At 49.7% G+C, this 26,493-nt stretch overlaps 1 protein-coding gene across 1 annotated transcript in view; it reads right to left on the reverse strand.

Annotated features, from left to right (window-relative positions):
* LOC311120678 (pleckstrin homology domain-containing family O member 1-like) overlaps positions 1-26,183 on the reverse strand; it is a gene marked incomplete at its 5' end in the record, with an annotated part of 49,881 nt that extends 23,698 nt beyond the window's left edge. The window contains 2 exons of the mRNA XM_084157877.1: positions 25,335-25,481; positions 26,157-26,183. Coding sequence (XP_084014003.1) covers positions 25,335-25,481; positions 26,157-26,183 — 174 coding nt within the window. The remainder of the gene's footprint in view (positions 1-25,334; positions 25,482-26,156) is intronic.
* Between the last annotated feature and the right edge of the window lie 310 nt (positions 26,184-26,493).

The raw sequence follows: 26,493 nt of genomic DNA on the forward strand, positions 1-26,493 counted from the left end.
TCCCTGCACGCACCACCCACGTGGAGTTCCAGGTCTCAGGCAGCCTCTGGAACTGCCGTTCTGCTGCCAACAAGGCAGAGTTCATCTCAGCCTATGCTACCCTCCAGTCCCTCGACTTCTTGACGCTGACGGAAACATGGATTACCACTGAAAACACTGCTACTCCTACTGCTCTCTCCTCGTCTGACCATGTGTTCTCGCATACCCCGAGAGCATCTGGTCAGCGGGGTGGTGGCACAGGAATCCTCATCTCTCCCAAGTGGACATTCTCTATTTTTCCCCTGACCCATCTGTCTATCTCCTCATTTGAATTCCATGCTGTCACAGTCACCAGCCCATTAAAGCTTAATATCCTTGTCATTTATCGCCCTCCAGGTTCCCTTGGAGAGTTCATCAATGAGCTTGACGCCTTGATAAGTTCCTTTCCTGAGGATGGCTCACCCCTCACAGTTCTGGGGGACTTCAACCTCCCTACGTCTACCTTTGACTCATTTCTCTCTGCCTCCTTCTTTCCACTCCTCTCCTCTTTTGACCTCACCCTCTCACCGACCCCCCTACTCACAAGGCAGGCAATACGCTTGACCTCATCTTTACTAGATGCTGTTCTTCTACTAATCTCACTGCAACTCCCCTCCATGTCTCCGACCACTACTTTGTATCCTTTTCTCTCTCGCTCTCCTCCAACACTACTCACTCTGCCCCTACTCAGATGGTAATGCGCCGTCGCAACCTTCGCTCTCTCTCTCCCGCTACTCTCTCCTCTTCCATCCTATCATCTCTTCCCTCTGCTCAATCCTTCTCCCTCCAATCTCCTGATTCTGCCTCCTCAACCCTCCTCTCCTCCCTTTCTGCATCCTTTGACTCTCTATGTCCCCTATCCTCCCGGCCGGCTCGGTCCTCCCCTCCAGCTCCGTGGCTTGATGACTCATTGCGAGCTCACAGAACAGGGCTCCGGGCAGCCGAGCGGAAATGGAGGAAAACTAGACTCCCTGCGGACCTGGCATCTTTTCACTCCCTCCTCCCCTGTTTCTGCTGCTAAGGCCACTTTCTACCACTCTAAATTCCAAGCATCTGCCTCTAACCCTAGGAAGCTCTTTGCCACCTTCTCATTTTACATTTACATTTTTAGTCATTTAGCAGACGCTCTTATCTCCTCCCTGCTGAATCCTCCTCCCCCTCCCCCCTCCTCCCTCTCTGTGGATGACTTCGTCAACCATTTTGAAAAGAAGGTTGACGACATCCGATCCTCGTTTGTTAAGTCAAATGACACTGCTGGTCCTGCTCACACTGCCCTACCCTATGCTTTGACTTCTTTCTCCCCTCTCTCTCCAGATGAAATCCTGCGACATGTGACGGCCGGCCGCCCAACAACCTGCCCGCTTGACCCTATCCCCTCCTCTCTTCTCCAGACCATCTCCGGTGACCTTCTCCCTTACCTCACCTCGCTGACACACCTCGCTGATCAACTCATCCTTGACCGCTGGCTATGTCCCTTCCGTCTTCAAGAGAGCGAGAGTTGCACCCCTTCTCAAAAAACCAACACTCGATCCCTCTGATGTCAACAACTACAGACCAGTTAATCTTCTTTCTTTTCTCTCCAAAACTATTGAGCGTGCCGTCTATAGCCAACTCTCTTGCTATCTCTCTCAGAATGACCTTCTTGATCCAAACCAGTCAGGTTTCAAGACTGGTCATTCAACTGAGACTGCTCTTCTCTGTGTCACGGAGGCTCTCCGCACTGCTAAAGCTAACTCTCTCTCCTCTGCTCTTGTCCTTCTAGACCTGTCTGCTGCCTTTGATACTGTGAACCATCAGATCCTCCTCTCCACCCTCTCCGAGCTGACCTAACCGGTCGCTCCTACCAAGTGGCGTGGCGAGAAGCTGTCTCCGCACCACGTGCTCTCACCACTGGTGTCCCCCAGGGCTCAGTTCTAGGCCCTCTCCTATTCTCGCTATACACCAAGTCACTTGGCTCTGTCATATCCTCACATGGCCTCTCCTATCATTGCTACGCAGACGACACACAACTAATCTTCTCCTTTCCCCCTTCTGATAACCAGGTGGCGGATCGCATCTCTGCATGTCTGGCAGACATATCAGTATGGATGACGGATCACCACCTCAAGCTGAACCTTGGCAAGACGGAGCTGCTCTTCCTCCCGGGGAAGGACTGCCCGTTCCATGATCTCGCCATCACGGTTGACAACTCCGTTGTGTCCTCCTCCCAGAGTGCGAAGAGCCTTGGCGTGACCCTGGACAACACCCTGTCGTTCTCCGCTAACATCAAGGCGGTGACCCGATCCTGTAGGTTCATGCTCTACAACATTCGGAGAGTACAACCCTGCCTTACACAGGAAGCGGCACAGGTCCTAATCCAGGCACTTGTCATCTCCCGTCTGGATTACTGCAACTCGCTGTTGGCTGGGCTCCCTGCCTGTGCCATTAAACCCCTACAACTCATCTAGAATGCCGCAGCCCGTCTGGTGTTCAACCTTCCCAAGTTCTCTCACGTCACCCCGCTCCTCCGCACACTCCACTGGCTTCCAGTTGAAGCTCGCATCTGCTACAAGACCATGGTGCTTGCCTACGGAGCTGTGAGGGGAACGGCACCTCCGTACCTTCAGGCTCTGATCAGTCCCTACACCCAAACGAGGGCATTGCGTTCATCCACCTCTGGCCTGCTGGCTCCCCTACCTCTGCTGAAGCACAGTTCCCGCTCAGCCCAGTCAAAACTGTTCGCTGCTCTGGCACCCCAATGGTGGAACAAGCTCCCTCACGACGCCAGGACAGCGGAGTCACTCACCACCTTCCGGAGACATTTGAAACCCCACCTCTTTAAGGAATACCTGGGATAGGATAAAGTAATCCTTCTACTCCCCCCCCCACCCCCCCAAAAAAAATAAAACATTGTAAAGTGGTTATCCCACTGGCTATAAGGTGAATGCACCAATTTGTAAGTCGCTCTGGATAAGAGCGTCTGCTAAATGACGTAAATGTAAATGTCTAGGTGGAACCATCATCATATAGCTTCCACCCATCTGGTCCATTCAAATCTTTAAAACTGCTAATTGTCAGTGGCACGCCACAGCCAAGTGACACCAACTTGTAGCAACAGGTAGAGGTAACACATTCACTAAAATAGAGGTAGTGTATGCTCATATGTAGACAGACATATTAAGCCCTTGTCTCCACGGTTCACTTGCTGTAATACACTGTAATACAGGGGACTCTCTAAATAAAATGTGACTCTTGTACTACTTCCTTTAATAAACAGTAGTTTCATGCATTCTACTAGGTGGTAGAGAATCTTGGTCTCTCCACATTAACACTGTTTTCTCACTTCAGTCATGTAGGTCTCAGGAGAACCCAGCCAGTTAGTGACAGGTACAGCCACAGACAGGGTGATGAAGGGTCACATGATAATTGTGTCAAAGCCCCAAAAACATTCTCTGACAGTATTGAATTAATCGTTTAAAATTCATAAATCACCTCAACCTTTATTTCAGTTGGGTGCTACTAACACACAGGAGGGGTGTGAGTAATAGATTAGGCTACTGATCCATGGTGAGAACCTGTCCCCCTGAGTGTAACCCTAATTACAAGTCTTAATGCAAATAGTGAGCTCAGATTTGGTCCCGCAGTCTCAACATGAGGAAGTGGAATGGACACATAGGGTGCCGTTGATGTGGTTCTAGAACTAGACGTTGGCACATTTTTATTTATTTGTTCATTCAAAGTGAGAAGCCTGTCTGAACCAAGCCATGCAAATAACTTGTGTCATATTTAGAGAGCAAATTCAGTGGGACGCACCAGCTCCTTTTTGGCTAAGCTCAGTTGGAGATTACAATAGCAGGTAAGGATGGTACTCTCCAAATGCAACCCTTATAACCCACGTAGCAACTTACTGTATACTGACCTTTTACACGGGAGCAATGAGGTACCATTGTGATAAATCTGGTCATACACTGACATGCATGAGGAAACAATTGGCTAATGGCGATGCTGGTAAACGCTTGGGTTTGTTCCATTGTTTCACTGCTGTATAGTAAAAGGCTTTTCCATAGAGGGAGTATAAGTGGTGGTGTTCAATAGGAGAACCTGCAGGGTCTGGCAGGATCCCATTACAGGGATGAGTCAGACGCAGCTGACAGGGAGTCATAGCATACTGGAATTATTTCTACTGTACGTTTGAGATCATTCTGATATCATCTAATGCTGGGCCTCTGATCAAACCTTTTTCAATTGTTTTTTATAATCACCATCATCCCACACTTCCCATCAATCCGAAATTGAAATTCCCTTTCAAGCTTTTTTCTGTTTCCAACACTACTCTGGTGTCACGATCGTCAGGGAGAGACCAAGGCGCAGCGTTGAATGCGTACATATTTATTAATAGAATGATCACACGATCAAAACAACGGACGATAACGTGATGTCTACGGTTTAACACAAACCAAACAAGAACAAGAAACCACAAACACAAAGTGAAAGACAGACAGTTAAATATGGCTCCCAATCAGAGACAACCAGCTGACACTCGTTGCCTCTGATTGGGAGTCACTCAGGCCAACATAGAAATACAAACATAGAATTACACACCCTGGCTCAACATAACAGTGTCCCCAGAGCCAGGGCGTGACAGTACCCCCCCCTAAAGGCGCGGACTCCGACCGCGCCAACTAAATACCACAGGGGAGGGACCGGGTGGGCACTCCGCCTTGGCGGCGGATCCGGCTCCGGGCCTGATCCCCACTCCCTCTCCAACCCCCCAAAGTACCCCTGGTCCGGTCTGGCCCCCGCTGGCCGGAGCTGGACTGCACACTGATGGAGCGGATTGCTCTAGCTCCGGCGTAACGCATCTGACCGGTGCCGGACCAGGCACCAGTGGAACAGGCACGGGCCGTGCCGGACCGACGACGCACACCACTGGCTTGGTGTGGGGAACAGGCACGGGCCGTGCTGGACTGACGACGCACACCACTGGCTTGGTGTGGGGAGCAGGAGCGGGCCGGACAGGGCTGACGATACGCACCACAGACTTGGTGCGGGGAGCAGGAATGGGCCGGACTGGGCTGGCGACGCGCACCACAGACTTGGTGCGGAGAGCAGGAACGGGCCGGACTGGGCTGGCGACGCGCACCACAGACTTGGTGCGGAGAGCAGGAATGGGCCGGACAGGGCTGACGAAACGCACCACAGACTTGGTGCGGGGAGCAGGAACGGGCCGGACTGGGCTGGCGACGCGCACCACAGACTTGGTGCGGAGAGCAGGAACGGGCCGGACAGGGCTGACGAAACGCACCACAGACTTGGTGCGGGGAGCAGGAATGGGCCGGACTGGGCTGGCGACGCGCACCGTAGACTTGGTGCGAGTGGCAGGAACAGGCCGGACCGTACTGGGAACACACACCACTGGCCCTACGTGGGGATCAGGAACAGGCCGGACCGGACTGGCAACACACGCCAGTACCTCTCGCCGTGCCTCTACATCTTCCACCCCCTCTTCGACCAGTGGCCCCCGTAACCTGGCGGCCTCCTCTGCCAATCCGCTGGGCCGCTCTGCCGCGGTCTCCTGCTGGCCCGTCGTCCACGGCGTTAGCCCCCCCCTAAAAATTTTCTGGGCTTCACTCCTACCCGTGGCCAAGGTCTCCATGTCCCTCGCCAGCCGTTCGCCCTTCTGCCACAATGTCAAGCCCCTCTCCTCCTCATCCGGCTTGACCCAGTCGAGGAGGCGAAGGAGATCTGTTAGAGATCTCCCTGGCGATGGCTCCTGGACACGCTGCTTGGTCACATCTTGGTGGTTTCTTCTGTCACGATCGTCAGGGAGAGACCAAGGCGCAGCGTTGAATGCGTACATATTTATTAATAGAATGATCACACGATCAAAACAACGGACGATAACGTGATGTCTACGGTTTAACACAAACCAAACAAGAACAAGAAACCACAAACACAAAGTGAAAGACAGACAGTTAAATATGGCTCCCAATCAGAGACAACCAGCTGACACTCGTTGCCTCTGATTGGGAGTCACTCAGGCCAACTTAGAAATACAAACATAGAATTACACACCCTGGCTCAACATAACAGTGTCCCCAGAGCCAGGGCGTGACATCTGGCCATGAAGCAATATCCATGACCTACAGTACCAGCCTGTTGTTTTGGAACCAACGGAGGCCGGCCTCAGTAATGGTGAGGGGAAACACTGCTCTTACTCTGGACTACTTTTTTCAAGCAAGCAGATGGTTGCTCTCATTACCGTTTCAGCAGAAAAACATTCTGAGCTCACGAACTGTTAATTACATTACTAGAACTATCCATCTTCCATACAATCTTGTTTTGAGCTTTACAACAACATTCTGTGTGTAACATCTAGGCAGTTGCCTTCAAACTCTTATCCTTATTATAACCCCCTAAAAACCCTTTTTAATTGAAAGATAATTTTGTCTTGTTACATTGTCCTTACCACAACTCCCCCAGCCAGTGGATGAAATTTTAGTTAACATAGCATTTCTGGCAATGCTGGAGTGTGACCTAAATACATTAAAATGAGGGAAAGAGTGCTGAGAGTTTACAGCCTTTTGACTCCATCATCATCCTCCCTGCCAGAGTTTAATGGCCCTGATGCAAATGCTGAAAGTACAGCAGCTCTGGCATTAGGCAGTTTGGACCACTACATTAATGAGTCATGCTCCCCCATCTTCTAGAACCTGCGGAACACCAAGCCATTGAGGTGTCACTATAAACTAGCCTTTGCTATCCACTTTTCAAATTTTAAGGCTCCTCATTTGGGTTCATCCTTGACTCAATACCAGTCTCCGACACAGTCTGCTAGATTCAACAACCCTTTATATATGCATCTGGGCGGCAGGTAGCCTAGCGGTTAGAGCGTTGGGGCAGTAACCGAAAAGTCCCGGGTTTGAATCCCCGAGCCGATGAAGTGAAAAATCTGTTGATATGCTCTTAAGCAAGGCACTTAACCCTAATTGCTCCAAATAAACTGGCCGTGACCCCACTCTCAGAGGGAGTTGGGATATGCAAAAAACACATTTCCAATTCTCACGTATAATATACACATGTGTGAAATAGGACACATAGACGCACCCACCACACTACTATTATTACCAGAGACAGAGTGGTTTCTGTTCATCTCATTCACACCTTGAGTTACATTCAGCATGGCATCTTTCCGGCAGGAGGATGTGGACTTATGGTCTGCCCCGTGCCAGGCTTTGGAGGCTTTCTATAGGTTGGCATGGAAACTAGCAGCCCATCCTCATCTAACCCACTATTCCCCTCACCCTCCTGTTGGGCAGCTGGAGGCACACTAGCACAGACCCACCACTCCCATTCAGAACGCAGAGGGAGAGAGAGGGGAGGTAGAGGTAGACAGAGAGGGAAGGGAGGTAGAGAGAGAGAGAGAGAGAGAGAGAGAGAGAGAGCGAGAGAGAGAGCAGAGATAGAGAGAGAGAGCAGAGAGAGAGAAAGAGAGCAGCGAGAGAGCAGACATAGAGAGAGCAGAGAGAGATAGAGAGAGCGAGCGAGAGAGCAGAGAGAGCAGAGAGAGAGAGAGAGAGAAAGAGAGTGAGAGAGAGAGAGAAAGAGAGAGAGCAAGCAGAGAGAGAGCAGAGAGAGAGAGCAGAGAGAGAGAGAGAGAGAGCAGAGAGAGAGAGGTCTGGGGATTAAACAATCATCCAGATTGAATTACCTCTGTCCAATCAAAGAGAGAGAGAGAGAAATAGAGAGGAAGACAAACAGACAGCAGTAGACAGCGTTGGCTTTACTCCCTAACATGAGGAAGATACTTGCATGGCTTTACTCCCTAACATGAGAAAGATACTTGCATGGCTTTACTCCCTAACATGAGAAAGATACTTGCATGGCTTTACTCCCTAACATGAGAAAGATACTTGCATGGCTTTACTCCCTAACATGAGAAAGATACTTGCATGGCTTTACTCCCTAACATGAGAAAGATACTTGCATGGCTTTATTCCCTAACATGAGAAAGATACTTGCATGGTTTGCGTTGTGTGTTTGTGTGTGTGTTGTTTGTGTCATTGCTATGCTATAACACTAAAAGGCCCACTCCCAATGACACACTTTCCTGGAGCTGACCCCCAGCGTGCTATAGCCTGGCATGAGAGGCCAGTTGGCAAACACCAGCGAGCATTATGCCAAAACGCCATACAAAGAAGTGCTCTTCTTTTTTCTATCCCCTCTGCCTTTCTTCCCCACTTTCTCCTCCTTTCTCTCTCTTCCCCCCTTCGTCCCTCGCAGACAGAGAGAGAGAGAGAGAGAGAGAGAGAGAGAGAGAGAGAGAAGACAGAGAGAGAGAGAGAGAGAGAGAGAGAGAGAGAGAGAGAGAGAGAGAGAGAGAGAGAGAGAGAGAGAGAGAATGAAACAGTCACATGTGGAGTGAGGGGACTGACATGCTTTCACATTAGCCATAGGGCTGTGTAGGTGTTGGAGTGGGTTGGGTAGTTTATTGATCAGTATTATGGACCTAATCATTGATTAATTATCTACAGGCATGTGATAAAGATAGGGGAGAGTGAGAGACACAGGGAGAGTGAGAGAAACAGGGAGAGTGAGAGACACAGGGAGAGTGAGAGAAACAGGGAGAGTGAGAGACACAGAGAGAGTGAGAGAAACAAGGAGATTGAGAGAAACAGGGAGAGTGAGAGAAACAGGGAGAGTGAGAGAAACCGGGAGAGTGAGAGACACAGGGAGAGTGAGAGAAACAGGGAGAGTGAGAGAAACAGGGAGAGTGAGAGAAACAGGGAGAGTGAAAGACACTGGGAGAGTGAGAGAAACAGGGAGAGTAGGAGAAACAGGGAGAGTGAGAGAAACAGGGAGAGTGAGAGAAACAGGGAGAGTGAGAGAAACAGGGAGAGTGACACAGGGAGACTGAGAGAAACAGGAAGAGTGAGAGAAACAGGGAGAGTGAGAGAAACAGGGAGAGTGAGAGACACAGGGAGAGTGAGAGAAACAGGGATAGTGAGAGAAACAGGGAGAGTGAGAGAAACAGGGAGAGTGAGAGAAACCGGGAGAGTGAGAGAAACAGGGAGAGTGAGAGAAACAGGGAGAGTGAGATAGAGAGAAACAGGGAGAGAAAGAAACAGGAGAAAGTGAAGTAAGTACTTTCTCCTCCTTTCTCTCTCTTCCAACTATCTTCCCCCCTTCGTCCCTCCCTCCCCCCCTCCCTTCCTCTATTGCATCATTCCCTTTAGACAAACATAAAACATCTCCTCCCCTTCAGGACAAAGCGATGGCTAACGGACTGCTTGGGGTAGGCCTATGTTTTAATTCAAATGTAAGGAGCTAATTCTTTATGTGCCTCAACACTGAATGAATCACTGAGCAGGTTGCTAGAATGGTTTAATTGAAGAAAAGCTATGGTTGTGAAGTGAAATCCACCCGCTCTGGGACTGATCAGGCTCATCTACAATTCAAATAGATGATCATTCTCACAGTACTTACCCTCCTACCATCCCCCTGACTGACTCAATTAGAACAGGTTCAGAAAGAAGGAACTAGTGCAAATTAACACTGCCGCCTTTAGTTAGGAAGTAAGATGATACCAATGAAGAAGCAGAAAGTATAGTGTGGGGCTGTGGGCTAGAAACGATCTCAAAATGGATCTAGTGCTTAGCAGTGTTGAAAAGAGAAACTGGATCGGAGCCTGGAGCACATGCTCCACTTCAAGTCATGTGCAGAGCGTTTCAGAAACCCACTGGGCGATGCGGTTATCAGCTAAAGTGAAAGCACACTGCCAGACATGACTTGATAACTCACAAATCAAACAAAAGAGGTTTGTGTGCATCCCAATGGACTAAGACCTCATCAACCCAATGGACTAAGACCTCATCAACCCAATGGACTAAGACCTCATCTCAGGTCATCAGTATCTCTATCAAACATATGTGTGTTTGTCTAGTGAATCCATGTCTAGAGGGTATTCTAGTATTGAGATAACAGAGGAATGATAATGACTGAACACCTCTCTCTGCAACTGGACCCTGGACTTCCTGACAGGCTGCCCCCAGGTGGTGAGGTTAGGCAACACCACATCCACCATGCTGACCCTCAACACGGGGGCCCCTCAGGGGTGCGTGCTTAGTCCCCTCCCGTACTCCCTGTTCACCCAAGACTGCGTGGCCACGCACGACTCCAGCACCATTATTAAGTTTGCCGACGACACGACGGTGGTAGACCTGATCACCAACGATGATGAGACAGCCTATAGGGAGGAGGTCAGAGACCTGGCAGTGTGGTGCCAGGGCAACAACCTCTCCCTCAATGTCAGCAAGACAAAGGAGCTGATTGTGGATTACAGGAAAACGAGGGCAGAGCACGTCCCCATTCACATTGACAGGGCTGTAGTGGAGCGGGTCGAGAGCTTCAAGTTCCTTGGTGTCCACATCACTGAGCAAATTTCAATCCTGCTGAGCGCAAAAATTCTGTGCAACTTCCGGCGAGCGTTTACTGTGAACACTGAGGCTGTACCCGCTTTAAGTTCGTTTTAACAGTGGTCAAGTAGGCTACTGTGGCTATTTGATCATAATGTAGGCCTACCAGAGAGGCCTACTATAAAAAACCAATGGAGAAAATGCATCCCATAGCATTTTAACATGGAAATAGCTGTTCTATCGTTCAGCCTACAGTAGCAGCCAATGTGTGGTGTTCAATGTAGGCCTACATTCCATGAGACTTTTGAAAGAAACATGCAGGGCTTGACATTTGTCATGAGCCCTCTCACTCCACCGGGTTACCACCTTAATTTGTTTCCACTATCTTCCACTCTGCTCACCTCTCTCTCTCTCTACTCAGCCTAACTAGCTCCACCTGTCCCTGCTCTGCTCGGCTCTAATTACTCTGCCAGCTGCGCTGCATTACCCACTAACCTCTCCCAGTATTTAAAGTCCTGTCTTTCAGCTCTCCTTTGTCAGATCGTCTGCAAAGCTCACACCCGGAACCTGTTTGCTCGCGCTTCTGGCTCACCCTTGTTTTGTGACCCCGGACCTGCCTGATTCTTGGATACTCTTCTGCCCCAGGAAAACCAGACCTGCTTTCTGCCATTACGACTCCTGACTACTCTTCGACCCCGGACTTCTGGACCACCAACCACCGGCGTCATCGGACGCATCGCTGCCACTGGGGGGGGGCACAGACCCAGCACATTGGACGGAATAACCCCTGGAGCCTTCACTCACTCCCTACTTCCCTTTTCCCTTAAGTTTTAATAAACTTTCTGGTGTGACGCAATTGTGGTCCTCTTGTCGTCTGTCTGAACCGTGACAGTACGATCTGACCATCATGGACTCAGCGCACACTTCCCCCGACATGGAAACCGAAGAACCTGAGCAACCCACCGCCATGCTACGCCTGGAACACACTGAGAGAGAGCTAGGCCGCATGAGCGGCGACATCACCTCTCTGCTTCAGGTCGGCCACCAACAGCATCAGCAGTTCCAGCAGCACCAGCAGCAGTCCCAGCAGCAGCAACAACAACTCGCCATGATCATCCAACTCCTCACCAACCTTACCCCAGCCAGTCTGCCCACCAGCCCTGCCTCCGAGTTACCTGCCCCGGTCATTGCAGCCGCTGCTCCGGAACCCAAGATTGGAAACCCCGAGCGGTTCAACGGCGATTCTACCCAGGTCCGGCCATTCCTGACTAGCTGCCGACTTCAGTTCTCCTTGCAGCCAAGGACCTTCGCCACGGAGGGGGCTAAGGTCGGGTATGCCATCACTCACCTGACGGGCCGAGCTCGACTCTGGGGAACAGCAGAGTTCGAACGTCAAACCCCCGCATGTGCAACCTTCGACCTGTTTGCTGAGGAGATGCTGAAGGTGTTTGACCTGGATTCACCAACCGCAGAGGCGTCTCGTGAACTGTTCAGTATTCGACAAGGCAGACGTACAGTCGCAGACCATTCCATCGACTTCCGAACCCTGGCAAGACGAAGTTCTTGGAACACACCATCGTTGGTGGACGCGTTCTTCCATAGCTTGGCTGACTATATCAAGGACGAGTTGGTCTCCCATGAACTGCCTTCCACTCTTGATGAAGCCATCGCACTGACTGTCCGGATCGACAGAAGGATACAGACCCGTCGTCGTGAGAGGGGGCGCCAAGGTCCACCAACTACCGGCATTCGGAGAGATCCGACTGGGCTCCTGTCATCTACTGCCACTCACCCAAGTCAGCTTGATCAGTCTGAACCTATGGAGATTGGGCGAGCCTCTCTCACTCCTGCAGAGCGCCAGCGCCGCTTCACCTCAAACCTCTGCCTCTATTGTGGAGGTGATGGACATCGTGTGGTAACCTGCCCTTTAAAAGCCGAAGCTCACCGGGCATAGGGGGAGTCCGGTTGAGCTCAATGACCATCCAGTCCTCCGACCGCAAACCCCTGCTGCAAGTTCACCTCCGCCTCTCTGACTCAACTCACACCCTGGCTGCTCTGGTGGATTCTGGCGCCGAAGCCAACATAATGGACATCAAGCTGGCACGCCAACTGGGACTGGAGAACCTCCGTTTGAAACCTCCTATTCCTGCCCGGGCACTGGACGGACACTTACTCGGATCGGTCACTCATGTCACGGCCCCGGTCTTGATGGGTCTGTCCGGGAACCATCAAGAAACTATCCAGTTTCACCTGCTCCCCTCTCCAGGCCAACCCCTCATCCTGGGTTACCCATGGCTCCGCCGGCACAACCCTCAGCTCGACTGGGTGACCGGGGTGATCAGGGAGTGGGGGGAGGACTGCCACCGAACCTGCCTGCTTGCTGCCGCACTACCCCCTCGGCCAGTACCTACTAACTCCGCTCCTGACCTCTCCCATGTCCCAGAATGCTACCATGGTCTCAGAGAAGTGTTTAACAAAGCAAGAGCCACATCTCTGCCCCCTCACCGACCGTACGACTGTGCCATCGACCTCCTCCCTGGAACAGCCCCTCCAAGGGGCCGTCTTTATTCGTTGTCTGCTCCTGAAAGAAAGTCCATGGAGGACTACATCAATGACTCTCTGTCCACAGGATTGATCCGTTCATCTTCATCTCCGGCTGGTGCTGGCTTCTTCTTTGTGGGGAAGAGGGACGGATCTCTTCGCCCCTGCATCGACTACAGGGGACTCAACGACATCACAGTGAAAAACCGTTACCCTCTCCCTCTGCTCACCTCTGCTTTTGAGTTGCTCCAGGGAGCCACTGTTTTTACCAAGTTGGATCTCAGAAACGCTTACCACCTAGTGCGGATCCGGGAGGGAGATGAATGGAAGACCGCATTCAATACACCAACAGGCCACTACGAGTATCTGGTTATGCCTTTTGGCCTCACCAATGCTCCTGCTGTGTTCCAGGCTCTAGTGAATGATGTACTGCGGGACATGTTAAACAAGTTTGTCTTCGTTTACCTGGATGACATCTTAATCTACTCCAGAAACCTGTCTGAACACACCCGCCATGTCCAGCAAGTCCTTCATCGTCTTCTGGAGAATTCCCTCTACGCCAAGGCAGAGAAATGTGAGTTTCACGTCAAGACAGTGGCCTTCCTGGGGTACATAGTGGCAGAGGGAAGTATCCAAATGGATCCTGCCAAAGTATCAGCAGTCACTTCATGGCCAGTTCCGGAGAACAGAAAGAAGCTGCAACAGTTTCTGGGGTTTGCTAACTTCTATAGAAAGTTTATCCGGAACTACAGTACCGTTGCTGCCCCTCTCACTGCTCTAACCAGCACCAAGCAACCCTTCACCTGGACCCCAGCAGCCGACAAGGCCTTCAGTACCCTCAAGGTAAGGTTCACCTCCGCTCCCATCCTCCAGATGCCTGATGTGGACCGGCAATTCATTGTGGAGGTGGACGCCTCGGATGTGGGAGTTGGTGCTGTGATTTCTCAGTGGGCTGCGGAGGATAGGAAGCTCCATCCCTGTGCCTTTTTCTCACGTCGGTTGTCCCCCTCTGAGTGCAATTACGACATAGGGAACCGAGAGCTGCTGGCTGTGAAGCTTGCCTTGGAGGAGTGGCGTCACTGGCTGGAGGGGTCCACCATTCCATTTCTCGTTTGGACCGATCATAAGAACTTGGAGTACATCCGCACGGCCAAACGGTTGAACTCCAGGCAGTCCCGCTGGGCCCTGTTCTTCACCAGGTTTAATTTCACTCTGTCATACCGGCCTGGATCACGCAACACCAAGCCAGACGCCCTCTCCCGTCAATTCCAGAAGGATGACAACCCCTCCAAGGATCCTGTGTCGATTCTGCCAAGTCCCTGCATCGTAGCAGCTCTGACCTGGGCTGTTGAGGAACAGGTGCTGGAAGCTCTCCGTAACCAGCCCGGTCCCAGCACTTGCCCAGCTGACCGCCTTTTTGTCCCCGAAAACCTGAGGTCCCAGGTCGTTCAGTGGGGACATGACTCCCGCCTAGCTTGTCACCCTGGCTCCACCCGCACTTACAACCTGCTCGCCCAGAGGTTCTGGTGGCCCTCTCTGAGAAAGGATGTACGGGAATTCGTCCAAGCCTGCCCCATCTGCAACCAACACAAGTCGTCCTGCCAGCCCCCAGCCGGATTGCTGCAGCCCCTGCCTGTGCCCAGACGTCCCTGGTCTCACATCGCCCTTGACTTTGTCACGGGGCTGCCCCCTTCAAGTGGCATGACCGTCATTCTCACCATAGTTGACCGATTCAGCAAGATGGCACACTTCATTCCCCTCCCCAAGCTCCCAACCGCCAAGGAGACCGCCCAGGTGGTCCTGGAACACGTCTTCCGGATCCACGGACTGCCAAAGGATGTAGTTTCTGACCGTGGTCCACAATTCTCCTCCGCTTTTTGGAAGGAGTTCTGTCACCTGCTGGGAGCCACAGTCAGTCTGACTTCCGGATTCCATCCCCAATCCAATGGGCAGTCAGAGCGGGCAAATCAGGAGCTCGAGAAGGCACTGCGATGCATGACTTCACGCAACCCCCACTCCTGGTCGCAGCAATTGACATGGGTGGAGTACGCACACAATTCTCTGACCTGCTCTGCCATCGGTATGTCCCCTTTCCAATGTGTTTATGGATACCAGCCTCCTCTATTTGCCAGCCAGGAAGGGGAGGTTACTTGCCCATCTGCACTTGCTTTTGCCCGTCGATGTCGCCGCACCTGGTCACAAGCCCGAGCCACACTCCTCAGATCCGTTGCCAGCTACACTACCGGGGCCAACCGTCGGAGAATCCCTGCTCCCACCTACCATGTTGGTCAAAGGGTGTGGTTGTCGTCAAGGAACCTGCCACTCAGGGTGGAGTCGCAAAAGCTGGCACCTCGGTTCATTGGCCCATTCCCTATCATAAGAGTGATTAGCCCAACTGCTGTCCGGCTCCAACTGCCTAATTCCATGAGGGTGCACCCCACTTTCCATGTGTCTAAGATTAAGCCCATTCATGAGAGTCCGCTGGTCCCTGCTGCGCCTTGTCCTCCTCCTCCACAGCTCGTCGATGGTGGTCTGGTTTACACCGTCCGCCGCCTGCTTCGGTCCAGACGGAGGGGTAGGGGTCTCCAGTACCTCATTGACTGGGAGGGCTATGGACCTGAGGAAAGGACCTGGGTGCCAGCTAGTCGGATTGTGGATAGGACTCTCATCACCGCCTTCCACCAACGGCATCCTGATCAACCTGCAATCCGTAGGGGCCGCCCCAGAGGGATCCCTAACCGTCCTGCCCGCTCGGCTTCCTGTCCTGTGCCTGATCCTGTCTCGGGACCTGTCCCATCTCCCGACCACGGCCCTCCGGCTTCCTCCGAGGATGAGGACGTTCGCTCGGACCGTTCGGAGGAGTTCTAGCCCTCCTCCGGCTCCCCTCCTCCCGCCCGGCGTGGTGTTGCTCTTGGGACTTCTGGGGCCGTCCCTTGGGGGGGGGGTTCTGTCATGAGCCCTCTCACTCCACCGGGTTACCACCTTAATTTGTTTCCACTATCTTCCACTCTGCTCACCTCTCTCTCTCTCTACTCAGCCTAACTAGCTCCACCTGTCCCTGCTCTGCTCGGCTCTAATTACTCTGCCAGCTGCGCTGCATTACCCACTAACCTCTCCCAGTATTTAAAGTCCTGTCTTTCAGCTCTCCTTTGTCAGATCGTCTGCAAAGCTCACACCCGGAACCTGTTTGCTCGCGCTTCTGGCTCACCCTTGTTTTGTGACCCCGGACCTGCCTGATTCTTGGATACTCTTCTGCCCCAGGAAAACCAGACCTGCTTTCTGCCATTACGACTCCTGACTACTCTTCGACCCCGGACTTCTGGACCACCAACCACCGGCGTCATCGGACGCATCGCTGCCACTGGGGGGGGGCACAGACCCAGCACATTGGACGGAATAACCCCTGGAGCCTTCACTCACTCCCTACTTCCCTTTTCCCTTAAGTTTTAATAAACTTTCTGGTGTGACGCAATTGTGGTCCTCTTGTCGTCTGTCTGAACCGTGACAGACATTAACCTGTTTATCCACTTGTCCTTCAGACAAGGAGGTGACTGAAAATGTTGTTGTGTTGTTTGATGCAAGAAACCACTTTACAAAATAAAATGCATCATTATTACCATTCCATTATTACAGAGAATCAGACAAATTATGCTTCCCTCTGCTTATTGGCTACAACACTGCCCCTTTAAGACCAAAAAAAGCTCTTTACCTGACTAGCTTTTCAAAGATGTCTAGAAATGCACATGTTTTGTGCTCTTGTAGGAAGCAATCACTCCCCCATTGCTGACTACAAATTATATATAACTGAGCTAATAACTCACTAACTAGCAAAGGATATGAACAAATGTACAAATATGTACACGTCGCTACATGTAGCTCTCGCTTTGATCTCAAAACAAGTTCATCTACTCACGACTGCTCATGCTGTAAAAACAGTCCAGTTAAAGTGAATGGCACAGATCCATATATGGCAATTGTCTATTTGCATATAGGCCTACTGCAGCGCTGACTGGTTATGGCACACCAGTCTGTGTAGAGTACGGGCCTTAGTTTTGCATACTAAGTCTTGCATAGTTAATTTTGTTTCGGTATGTTGCATTGAAAGTGGCTAATATTGTGTTGATTCGATCACAATTCCCACAGTAAAGGGAAACGTTGATAGTGTTAACTCTAGAATGTTGAGTGAAGTTCAATCTCATGCTTCTCTGCACGGGCTGATATTTCTTCTGTGCGGCAGTCCCGGGGGAGCTGCACGCCCGCGCGCAGCTTAGAGGGAACATTGCTAAGGACCTATCATGGTCCAAACACATCAACACAGTCGTGAAGAGGAAACGACAATGCCTATTCCGCCTCAGGAGGCTGAAAAGATTTGGTATGGAACCTGAGATCCTCAAAAAGTTCTACAGCTGCACCATCGAGAGCATCCTCACTGGTTGCATCACCGCTTGGTATGGCAACTGTTCGGCATCCGACCGCAAGGCGCTACAGAGGGTACTGCGTAAGGCCTAGTACATCACTGAGGCCGAGCTCCATGCCATCCAGGACCTCTATACCAGGCGGTGTCAGAGGAAGGCCCTAAAAATGGTCAAAGACTCCAGCCACCGAAGTCATAGACTGTTCTCTCTGATACCGCACGGCAAGCGGTACCGGAGCGCCAAGTCTGGGACCAAAAGGCTCCTTAACAGCTTCTACCCCAAAGCCATAAGACTGCTGAACAATTAATCAAATGGCTTCCCAGACTATTTGCATTGACCCCCTTATTTTATTCTTATTTATTCTTTTTTTGTTGTTGCACTGACTCTCTTGCACAGGCTTGATGTACACTCACTGGACTCACCCACTCACACATACTACACTGACACTCCAACACACACACACACACGGACACACACATGCATATTGACGCCACACACACACACACACACACACACACACACACACACACACACACACACACACACACACACACACATACATTCACATTCCTTCACACTTCACATATGCTGCTACTACTCTCTGTTTATTATTTATGCATAGTCACTTTACCCCTACCTACATGTACATATTACCTCAATTACCTCGACTAACCCGTACCCCCGCACATTGACTCGGTACCGGTACCCCTTGTATAAAGCCTCGTTATTTTTATTTTATTGTGTTACTATTTTTCCTTTCGTTTATTTAGCAAATTTGTCTTACTTTTTAAAAACTCTACATTGTTGGTTAAGTGCTCGTAAGTAAGCATTTAACGGTTGTATTCGACGCATGTGACAAATAACATTTGATTTGATAGACTTCATGGAAAAAGGTTTCTTGTTGTGTGCTGGTGTTACCTAGGGTGCTCATAAAATCCCCCCCAAGTCTTGACAAGTCATTTGAAGAAGAGAGGTTAGGCGGTCAGTTTCTGAGAGGAAGTACTGTTTGGTGCTCTGACCAATAACCCTCTAACACACAAAGCAGAACAGAGACAAAGGTTGTTTCAAAATACCCCAGAGGGAAGAAACGTCTTCCTTATTTGGGCAAAGAACAACAGTCAGAAGAAGGAACTAATTCAGTCAACATGTCCATGGCTCATATCTGCCAGTCTAACTTGGTTGTCTCTTTGGTTGAGGACAGTATAAGCATCATAATGAAGTGGGAAACGGTACTGTGGTTAGGTATCTAAAAAGTGTAGTGAAACACACCAGACATCATAGTGAAAGTGGACAGAGACTGAATCAGAACATTACAGACATCAGGCTGGAGCAGGTTGGTAAGCGAGGTGAAATCGGAGCTCTCCCACTTGCCAGTCCTCGTTCCTCACAGCTGTCCCAACTAAGGGGAGGCCTTTAATCTCAGATCTCCTTGAAACCTGACCCCATCCCTGCATTGTCATGAAAAATAATGCTGGGTTGACATTTGGCCCTAAAAGCCACTTGAGGAAAGTCGAGGAAGGCACTTTCTTTGTTGACCATAGACTTTAGACCTACCTGCTAGCCATTTAATATGGACCCAAGCTACTTGTTGCGCAGGGTCATCAGTTACAGATCTGAAAGAATAGGATTTGGCCAACCCGTTGGCTGCATAGAGTTCCAGCTATATTGTTTACAGCCATCAGATTCTCACAGGTCTATAAAGACCCTTGGGGAGGTGTAGGGAAAGGGGGCTAGCAGGTTGATTACAGACTGGACCTGAGACTCATGCTCCCTCCAATGTAAATCTCTCTCAGGACTGCTGACACTTAATAAGTCATGGCAGTCAACTCAAGTAAAGGCTTGGTGGGTGAATATATGAGCTGCACTGACGTCACCCACCTTAACAGGCCCCCTGACAGAATGTCAATGGGAAATGATCATGAATTCACCATTTTATCAAGCTAATGTTCTATCTGGTGGGGTTTCCAAAGGGAAGCTTTCCTTTGCCATTGTTTCCTAAGGTTTGTTATTTTGGGGTACTTAGCTCTGGGCGGTTTTGTTTATCATTCTGTGACAAATGACTGAAAATGGCAATAAATTGATACGGTTGGTGATTGGTTGGCCCCTCTTACATTTACATTTTACCAGACGCTCTTATCCAGAGCGACTTACAGTTCGTGAGTACATAAATTTTTCATACTGGCCCCCCGTGGGAAATGAACCCACAACCCTGTCATTGCAAGCGCCATGCTCTACCAACTGAGCTACAGGGGACTCTTCAAGTGACCAAAACCCTGGAAGGCATTTCTTTGCCACATATGCCTTGATATTCAACTCTCAGAGGCTACTTTCCCTCAAAGCTGTGAATATGTTAGGATTGATTAGATCACAGTTTGGAATCTTCAGTGTCTGTCAGATTCCGCTGTGATCCCTGGAGTTCTGTTTACAGTTGGAGCAAGGTGTTAAGTGCTCCCTTAGAAGCAGCCACACATCCTCCTGTAAGCTTCAGCTGAGCTTGGCAGAATACTAATACCCTGCAACTCTAAAGCAAGCCCAGCAAGAGAACTGTCAGCGCCCGATCGCAGTCAGTGTGTGTGTGTGTGTGTGTGTGTGTGTGTGTAGCAAATTCCCTGTAACTCTCAGCTAAGCGGTTTAAAACGGCCTCCTCTGCCTTGTATCAAGCACCACATTGACTCTGACTATGTGGCTCATTAATGCCTCTGTCTAATATCTGGAGCAATCACTCTGACACATCACAGGCTGGCTCTGTCACTATGGTTACCAAGACTCTCATTAAGGTCTTAATACGGCAACACCACAACCACAAGGGTGCTGTTGTGTCTCGTAGCTATGCCTGGAGCACCCTTCTGTTCTCAGTATATTACCATCTAGTGAGCCTGACCACGGCAGTTTCTGCATGCCTTATTACCATCTAGGGTCATCTCTCTGACAACTCCTTCTGTCACAAGGCTAGACCGATGTGCTAGAGGTTTCTGGAGACTTCCTAGCTCAATTAATAAACATTCTAGGGCTTTTATGAGTGCATATTTGGGATGGGGATACTTTATACTCTTTTCTCAAGCTGTTTTGCTGTGGACAACTAATATAGTAATAAATTAGACTTCAGCCATTCAGAAGTACACTAACTGACATTTGACTGAAATGAAAACAGACACTTTAGGTCAAAGAACCGAAGTATAGTGTAGAGCAGACATACAGTGGAGTCTTATCTGAAATAGTTTTTTTAAATCTATAACGTTGAGGTGGAAGGTGTGCTGCAGCTCAGGTTTGATGCTGACAGGGCGAGAAAGAGAGAGACAGTGAGAGACAGAGAGAGAGGAGAGAGAGAGAGAGGAGAGAGAGAGAGAGGAGAGAGAGAGAGGAGAGAGAGAGAGAGGAGAGAGAGAGGAGAGAGAGAGAGAGAGAGGAGAGAGAGAGAGGAGAGAGAGAGAGAGGAGAGAGAGAGAGGAGAGAGAGAGGAGAGAGAGAGAGTCATAGAGAGACAGAAAGAGGAGACACATTTGATCCCAATAACTACAGTGGGATATGCGTCAACAGCAACCTTGGGAAAATCCTCTGCATTATCATTAACAGCAGACTAGTCCATTTCCTCAGTGAAAACAATGTATTCACCCTGCACACCCTTATTGACAAACAAACAAACCAAAACAAAGGCAAAGTCTTCTCATGCTTTGTTGATTTCAAAAAAGCTTTTGACTCTATTTGGCATGAGGGTCTGCTATACAAATTGATGGAAAGTGGGGTTGGGGTAAAAACATGTACACAAACAACAAGTGTGCAGTTAAAATGGGCAAAAACATACACATTTCTTTCCACAGGGACGTGGGGAATGCCTACAGCAGCACCTAGATATTCTGCACACGAACATATAATAATAATATGCCATTTAGCAGACGCTTTTATCCAAAGCGACTTACAGTCATGCGTGCATACATTTTTTTGTGTATGGGTGGTCCCGGGGATCGAACCCACTACCTTGGCGTTACAAGCGCCGTGCTCTACCAGCTGAGCTACAGAGCACAGATTCTGTTAGACCTGGGCCCTGACAGTAAATCTCAGTAAGACAAAAATAATGGTGTTCCAAAAAAGGTCCAGTTGCCAGGACCACAAATACAAATTCCATCTAGACACCTTTGCCCTAGAGCACACAAAAAACTATACATACCTCGGCCTAAACATCTGTCACGATCGTCTGAAGGAGGAGACCAATGCGCAGCGTTGCGAGTGAACATGACTTTAATATGTAAAGCACGTGAATACAAAAACAACAAACAAGACGATGCGTGAAGTCCAATATAGACAACAACAGAAACTGAGACACTGGAACATGGAACAATAACCCACAACTAACAACAGAAAACCTACATCTTAAATATGGCTCCCAATCAGAGATAACGAGCCGAACAGCTGACACTCGTTACCTCCGATTGGGAGTCAATGAACACAAACAAGCACAATCACCCAACATAGAAATACCACAACCTAGACACCCCAACATAGAAATACACCCAAAACAAATGAACATGAACACCCCTGGCTCAAGAATAAAGGTCCGTGGAGCCAGAGTGTCACATTACCCCCCCCTAAAGGTGCGACCTCCGGGCGCACCAGCAAACAGTCTAGGGGAGGGTCTGGGTGGGCGTCTGTCCCTGGTGGCGGCTCAGGCCCAGGTCGTGGTCCCCACTCCACCTTAGTCAACCTCCGCTTTCGTCTACCCTTCCTCATGACCACCCCCCAACTAAACCCCACTGGATTAAGGGGCGGCACCGGACTAAGGGGCAGCACCGGACTAAGGGGCAGCACCGGGCTAAGGGACAGTACCGGACTAAATGGCGGATCCTGGCTGGCTGGCTCTGGCGGATCCTGTCTGGCGGAAGGCTCTGGCTGATCCTGTCTGGCGGAAGGCTCTGGCTGATCCTGTCTGGCGGAAGGCTCTGGCTGATCCTGTCTGGCGGAAGGCTCTGGCTGCTCCTGTCTGGCGGAAGGCTCTGGCTGATCCTGTCTGGCGGAGAGCTCTAGCGGCTCCGGTCTGGCGGACGGCTCTGTAGGCTCATGGCAGACGGGCGGCTTTGCAGGCTCATGGCAGACGGGCAGCTCCTGCGGCGCTTGGCAGACGGACAGTTCAGACGGCGTTGGGCAGACGGGCAGTTCAGGCGCCGTTGGGCAGACGGGCCGTTCAGACGGCGTTGGGCAGACGGACAGTTCAGGCCCCGTTGGGCAGACGGCAGACTCTGGCTGTCTGACGCGCACCGTAGGCTTCCTACGTGGCACAGGAACAGGCCGGGCTGGGCTGGCGACGCACACCGTAGGCATCCTACGTGGCGCAGGGACAGGCCGGGCTGGGCTGACGACGCACACCGTAGGCATCCTACGTGGTGCAGGGACAGGCTGAACCGGGCTGGCGACGCGCACCGTACACTTAGTGCGAGGGGCCGGAACAGGCCGTACCGTACGGGGAACACACACTACTGGCTGCACCTCGGGACTAGGAACGGGCCGGACCGAACTGGTTACACACCCCAGTACCTCATGCCGTGCCTCAACACTTTCCTTCCCTGCTTCACCCAGTAGCCCCCTTGTACTGGCGGCCATATCTGCCAACCTCTTGCACTCCTCCGGGCCGTACACCTTCTGCCCCGACGTCGTGAGCCCCCCCCCAGAAATTTTCTGGGGGTTTCTCCTCCCCGTGGACCAGGCATCTATCTTCCTCGCCAGACTCTCCAGACTCTCCATCCTCTCCTCCCAAGTCCAACTTCTCTCCTCCTCACGCGGCTTGACCCAGTCGAAGTGGATATCCGCTAGATTTGGAAAGGGCGTTGGCTCCTGGCCACGCTGCTTGGTCTCGTTGTGGTGGGTTATTCTGTCACGATCGTCTGAAGGAGGAGACCAATGCGCAGCGTTGCGAGTGAACATGACTTTAATATGTAAAGCACGTGAATACAAAAACAACAAACAAGACGATGCGTGAAGTCCAATATAGACAACAACAGAAACTGAGACACTGGAACATGGAACAATAACCCACAACTAACAACAGAAAACCTACATCTTAAATATGGCTCCCAATCAGAGATAACGAGCCGAACAGCTGACACTCGTTACCTCCGATTGGGAGTCAATGAACACAAACAAGCACAATCACCCAACATAGAAATACCACAACCTAGACACCCCAACATAGAAATACACCCAAAACAAATGAACATGAACACCCCTGGCTCAAGAATAAAGGTCCGTGGAGCCAGAGTGTCACAACATCAGCGCCACAGGAAACTTCCACAAAGCTGTGAACTATCTGAGAGACAAGGCAAGAAGGGCCTTCTATGCCATCAAAAGGAACATAAAATTTGACATACCAATTAGGATCTGGCTAAAAATACTTGAATCAGTTATAGAACCCATTGCCCTTTATGGTTGTGAGGTCTGGGGTCCGCTCACCAACCAAGAATTCACAAAATGGGACAAACACCAAATTGAGACTCTGCATGCAGAATTCTGCAAAAATATCCTCAGCGTACAACGAAAAACACAAAATAATGCATGCAGAGCAGAATTGGGCCGATACCCGCTAATTATCAAAATCCAGAAAAGAGCCGTTAAATTATATAACCACTTAAAAGGAAGTGATTCCCAAACCTTCCATAACAAAGCCATCATCTACAAATAGATGAACTTGGAGAAGAGTCCCCTAAGTAAGCTGGTCCTAGGGCTCTGTTCACAAACACAAAAAGACCCCACAGAGCCCCATGACAACAACAACACAATTAGACCCAACCAAATCATGAGAAAACAAAACACATTGGAAAGAATGAACAAAAAAACAGAGCAAACTAGAATGCTATTTGGCCCTAAACAGAGAGTATACAGTGGCAGAATACCTGACCACTGTGACTGACCCAAACTTAAGGAAAGCTTTGACTATGTACAGACTCAGTGAGCATAGCCTTGCTATTGAGAGAGGCCGCCGTAGGCAGACCTGGCTCTCAAGAGAAAACAGGCTATGTGCACACTGCCCACAAAATGAGGTGGAAACTGAGCTGCACTTCCTAACCTCCTGCCAAATGTATGACCATATTAGAGACACATATTTCCCTCAGATTACAGAGATCCACAAAGAATTCGAAAACAAACCCAATTTTGATAAACTCCCTTATTTACTGGGTGAAATACCACAGTATTCCATCACAGCAGCAAGATTTGTGACCTGTTGCCACAAGAAAAGGGCAACCAGTGAAGAACAAACACCATTGTAAATACAACCCATATTTATGTTTATTTATTTTCCCATTTGTACTTTAACTATTTGCACATTGTTACAACACTGTATATATACATAATATGACATTTGAAATGTCTTTATTCTTTTGGAACTTCTGAGTGTAATGTTTACTGTTAATATTTATTGTTTATTTCACTTTTGTTTACTATCTACTTCACTTGCTTTGGCAATGTTAACATACGTTTCCCATGCCAATAAAGCCCTTAAATTGAATTGAATTGAAAATTGAGAGAGGAGAGTCATAGAGAGACATGGAGAGAGGAGAGAGAGAGAGAGAGTCATAGCGAGACAGAGAGAGAGGAGAGAGAGAGTCATACAGAGAGAGAGAGAGAGAGAGAGAGAGAGAGAGGAGAGAGAGAAAAAGTCAGAACCCTGTTGGCACACCAGCCCCTGAGGGATGATAGATGAGGTTTGGCAGGAGGATACAGAGATTTATGTGAAGCCTTAAGTGAACCTGCAATTTTTTAAATGGGAAAAGCCCAGCCTCAAGCACACCCTAGTACACAGACACACACACACACACAGCTTTGGAGCTGCTGATTTGGTCCAGTCAGTCTGAGTGGATCCAGAACAGAGGAGATGTGCTGGTTCTGTTTGCATTTGAAAAGTAAAAAAAGAAGTGTTCAATGCTCCAAAAAATGTCAAGGTGTGTAAATGTTAGCTGTTCAATGAAGAGAAATTACTTACCTCTTTCTCTGAGATGTAAAGTTGGTCCCCTTTGAGTATTACAAAACGATTTTTCCATATCTCCCTAAATATCCCTTTGCCACAGAACTTGCGAATCCAACCGATTTTGTCTGGCTGCGTGGGGTGCTGGTTTGTGTCCTGGGGGCCCTGCATATTCAATGAAAGCAACAAAGTAGCAGTTAAGACATGAAATTGTCAGAGCACCTCGTTTAGATTCTAAACGGGGACTGAACAGACAAGAAAAAGAGGAGTCTTTTAGTGAGGCGACTCAGCCCCCTGTCATTTCCTTTGTCATGTAGATGCTGTCACATTCCTTGCGCGCACCGTTTTTCTTGGGCTAGTGTTTTTGTCACCATCTCATGATCTCAGTTAGGCTACACCGACCACGTTAGCTAATTGCATTCCAAGAATAAGGCTCGTTTTAAAGGCCTCTGATTCCGTTATACACAAAATGGTTTGTATTTTACAGCATCCACAACAAGCATTTCATCAGAACACTTTTAAACTCTACATTGCTAGATCTCTAGTCGAATATAATTGTGTTAATCAAGTTAAGATAGGCTAACTGGAGAATGACCCCCACTATGAATAAAGAAAGCAAAGCAGCATGTCTAACAAATGCATCACTTTGGAGTTTGGACACAGACTTCGCTACAAAGTAACCGAGTCAGTAATGTATCAAGTATCATTGACGTGTTTATTAAACACAACACTCGTTACATTGTAGCTTTTTGTTACATTCTTTGGAATAGCAGCTAACCACAAACCCGTTATTACATTGTAGCTGAAGTGATCATCACTGGCATCGTTCAAGAACCTTACCCGTTTTGCTGAATTGTTTTTCTTCATTGTGAAGGATAGGACTGTAGATTACTATCCCCGACTTCACCCAGTTATAAATCCGTAATTTTGCACAATAGGCTGATGCCAAGAATCGCCGTATATGCCCGTAAAGCTCGAAAGCCGTCAGTAGGCTATGTCTTGCCCCTTTTCTCGCCTCCTCCCTACGTTGGAACACTTCAGTTTTCTCCCTCTCTACTCCTTTGTAATTAGAACTGAATGGGGTTGGTCTAGCTGTGCTCTCGCATGCTCTGAACACTGAACTGAATTGGTAGTGTCTAGTTACGCGGATGAGTACGTTTCATTGCCTCCCCATTGA

This window comes from Coregonus lavaretus (genome assembly GCF_964263955.1).
Source record: "Coregonus lavaretus genome assembly, chromosome: 3".
NCBI lineage: Eukaryota > Metazoa > Chordata > Actinopteri > Salmoniformes > Salmonidae > Coregonus > Coregonus lavaretus.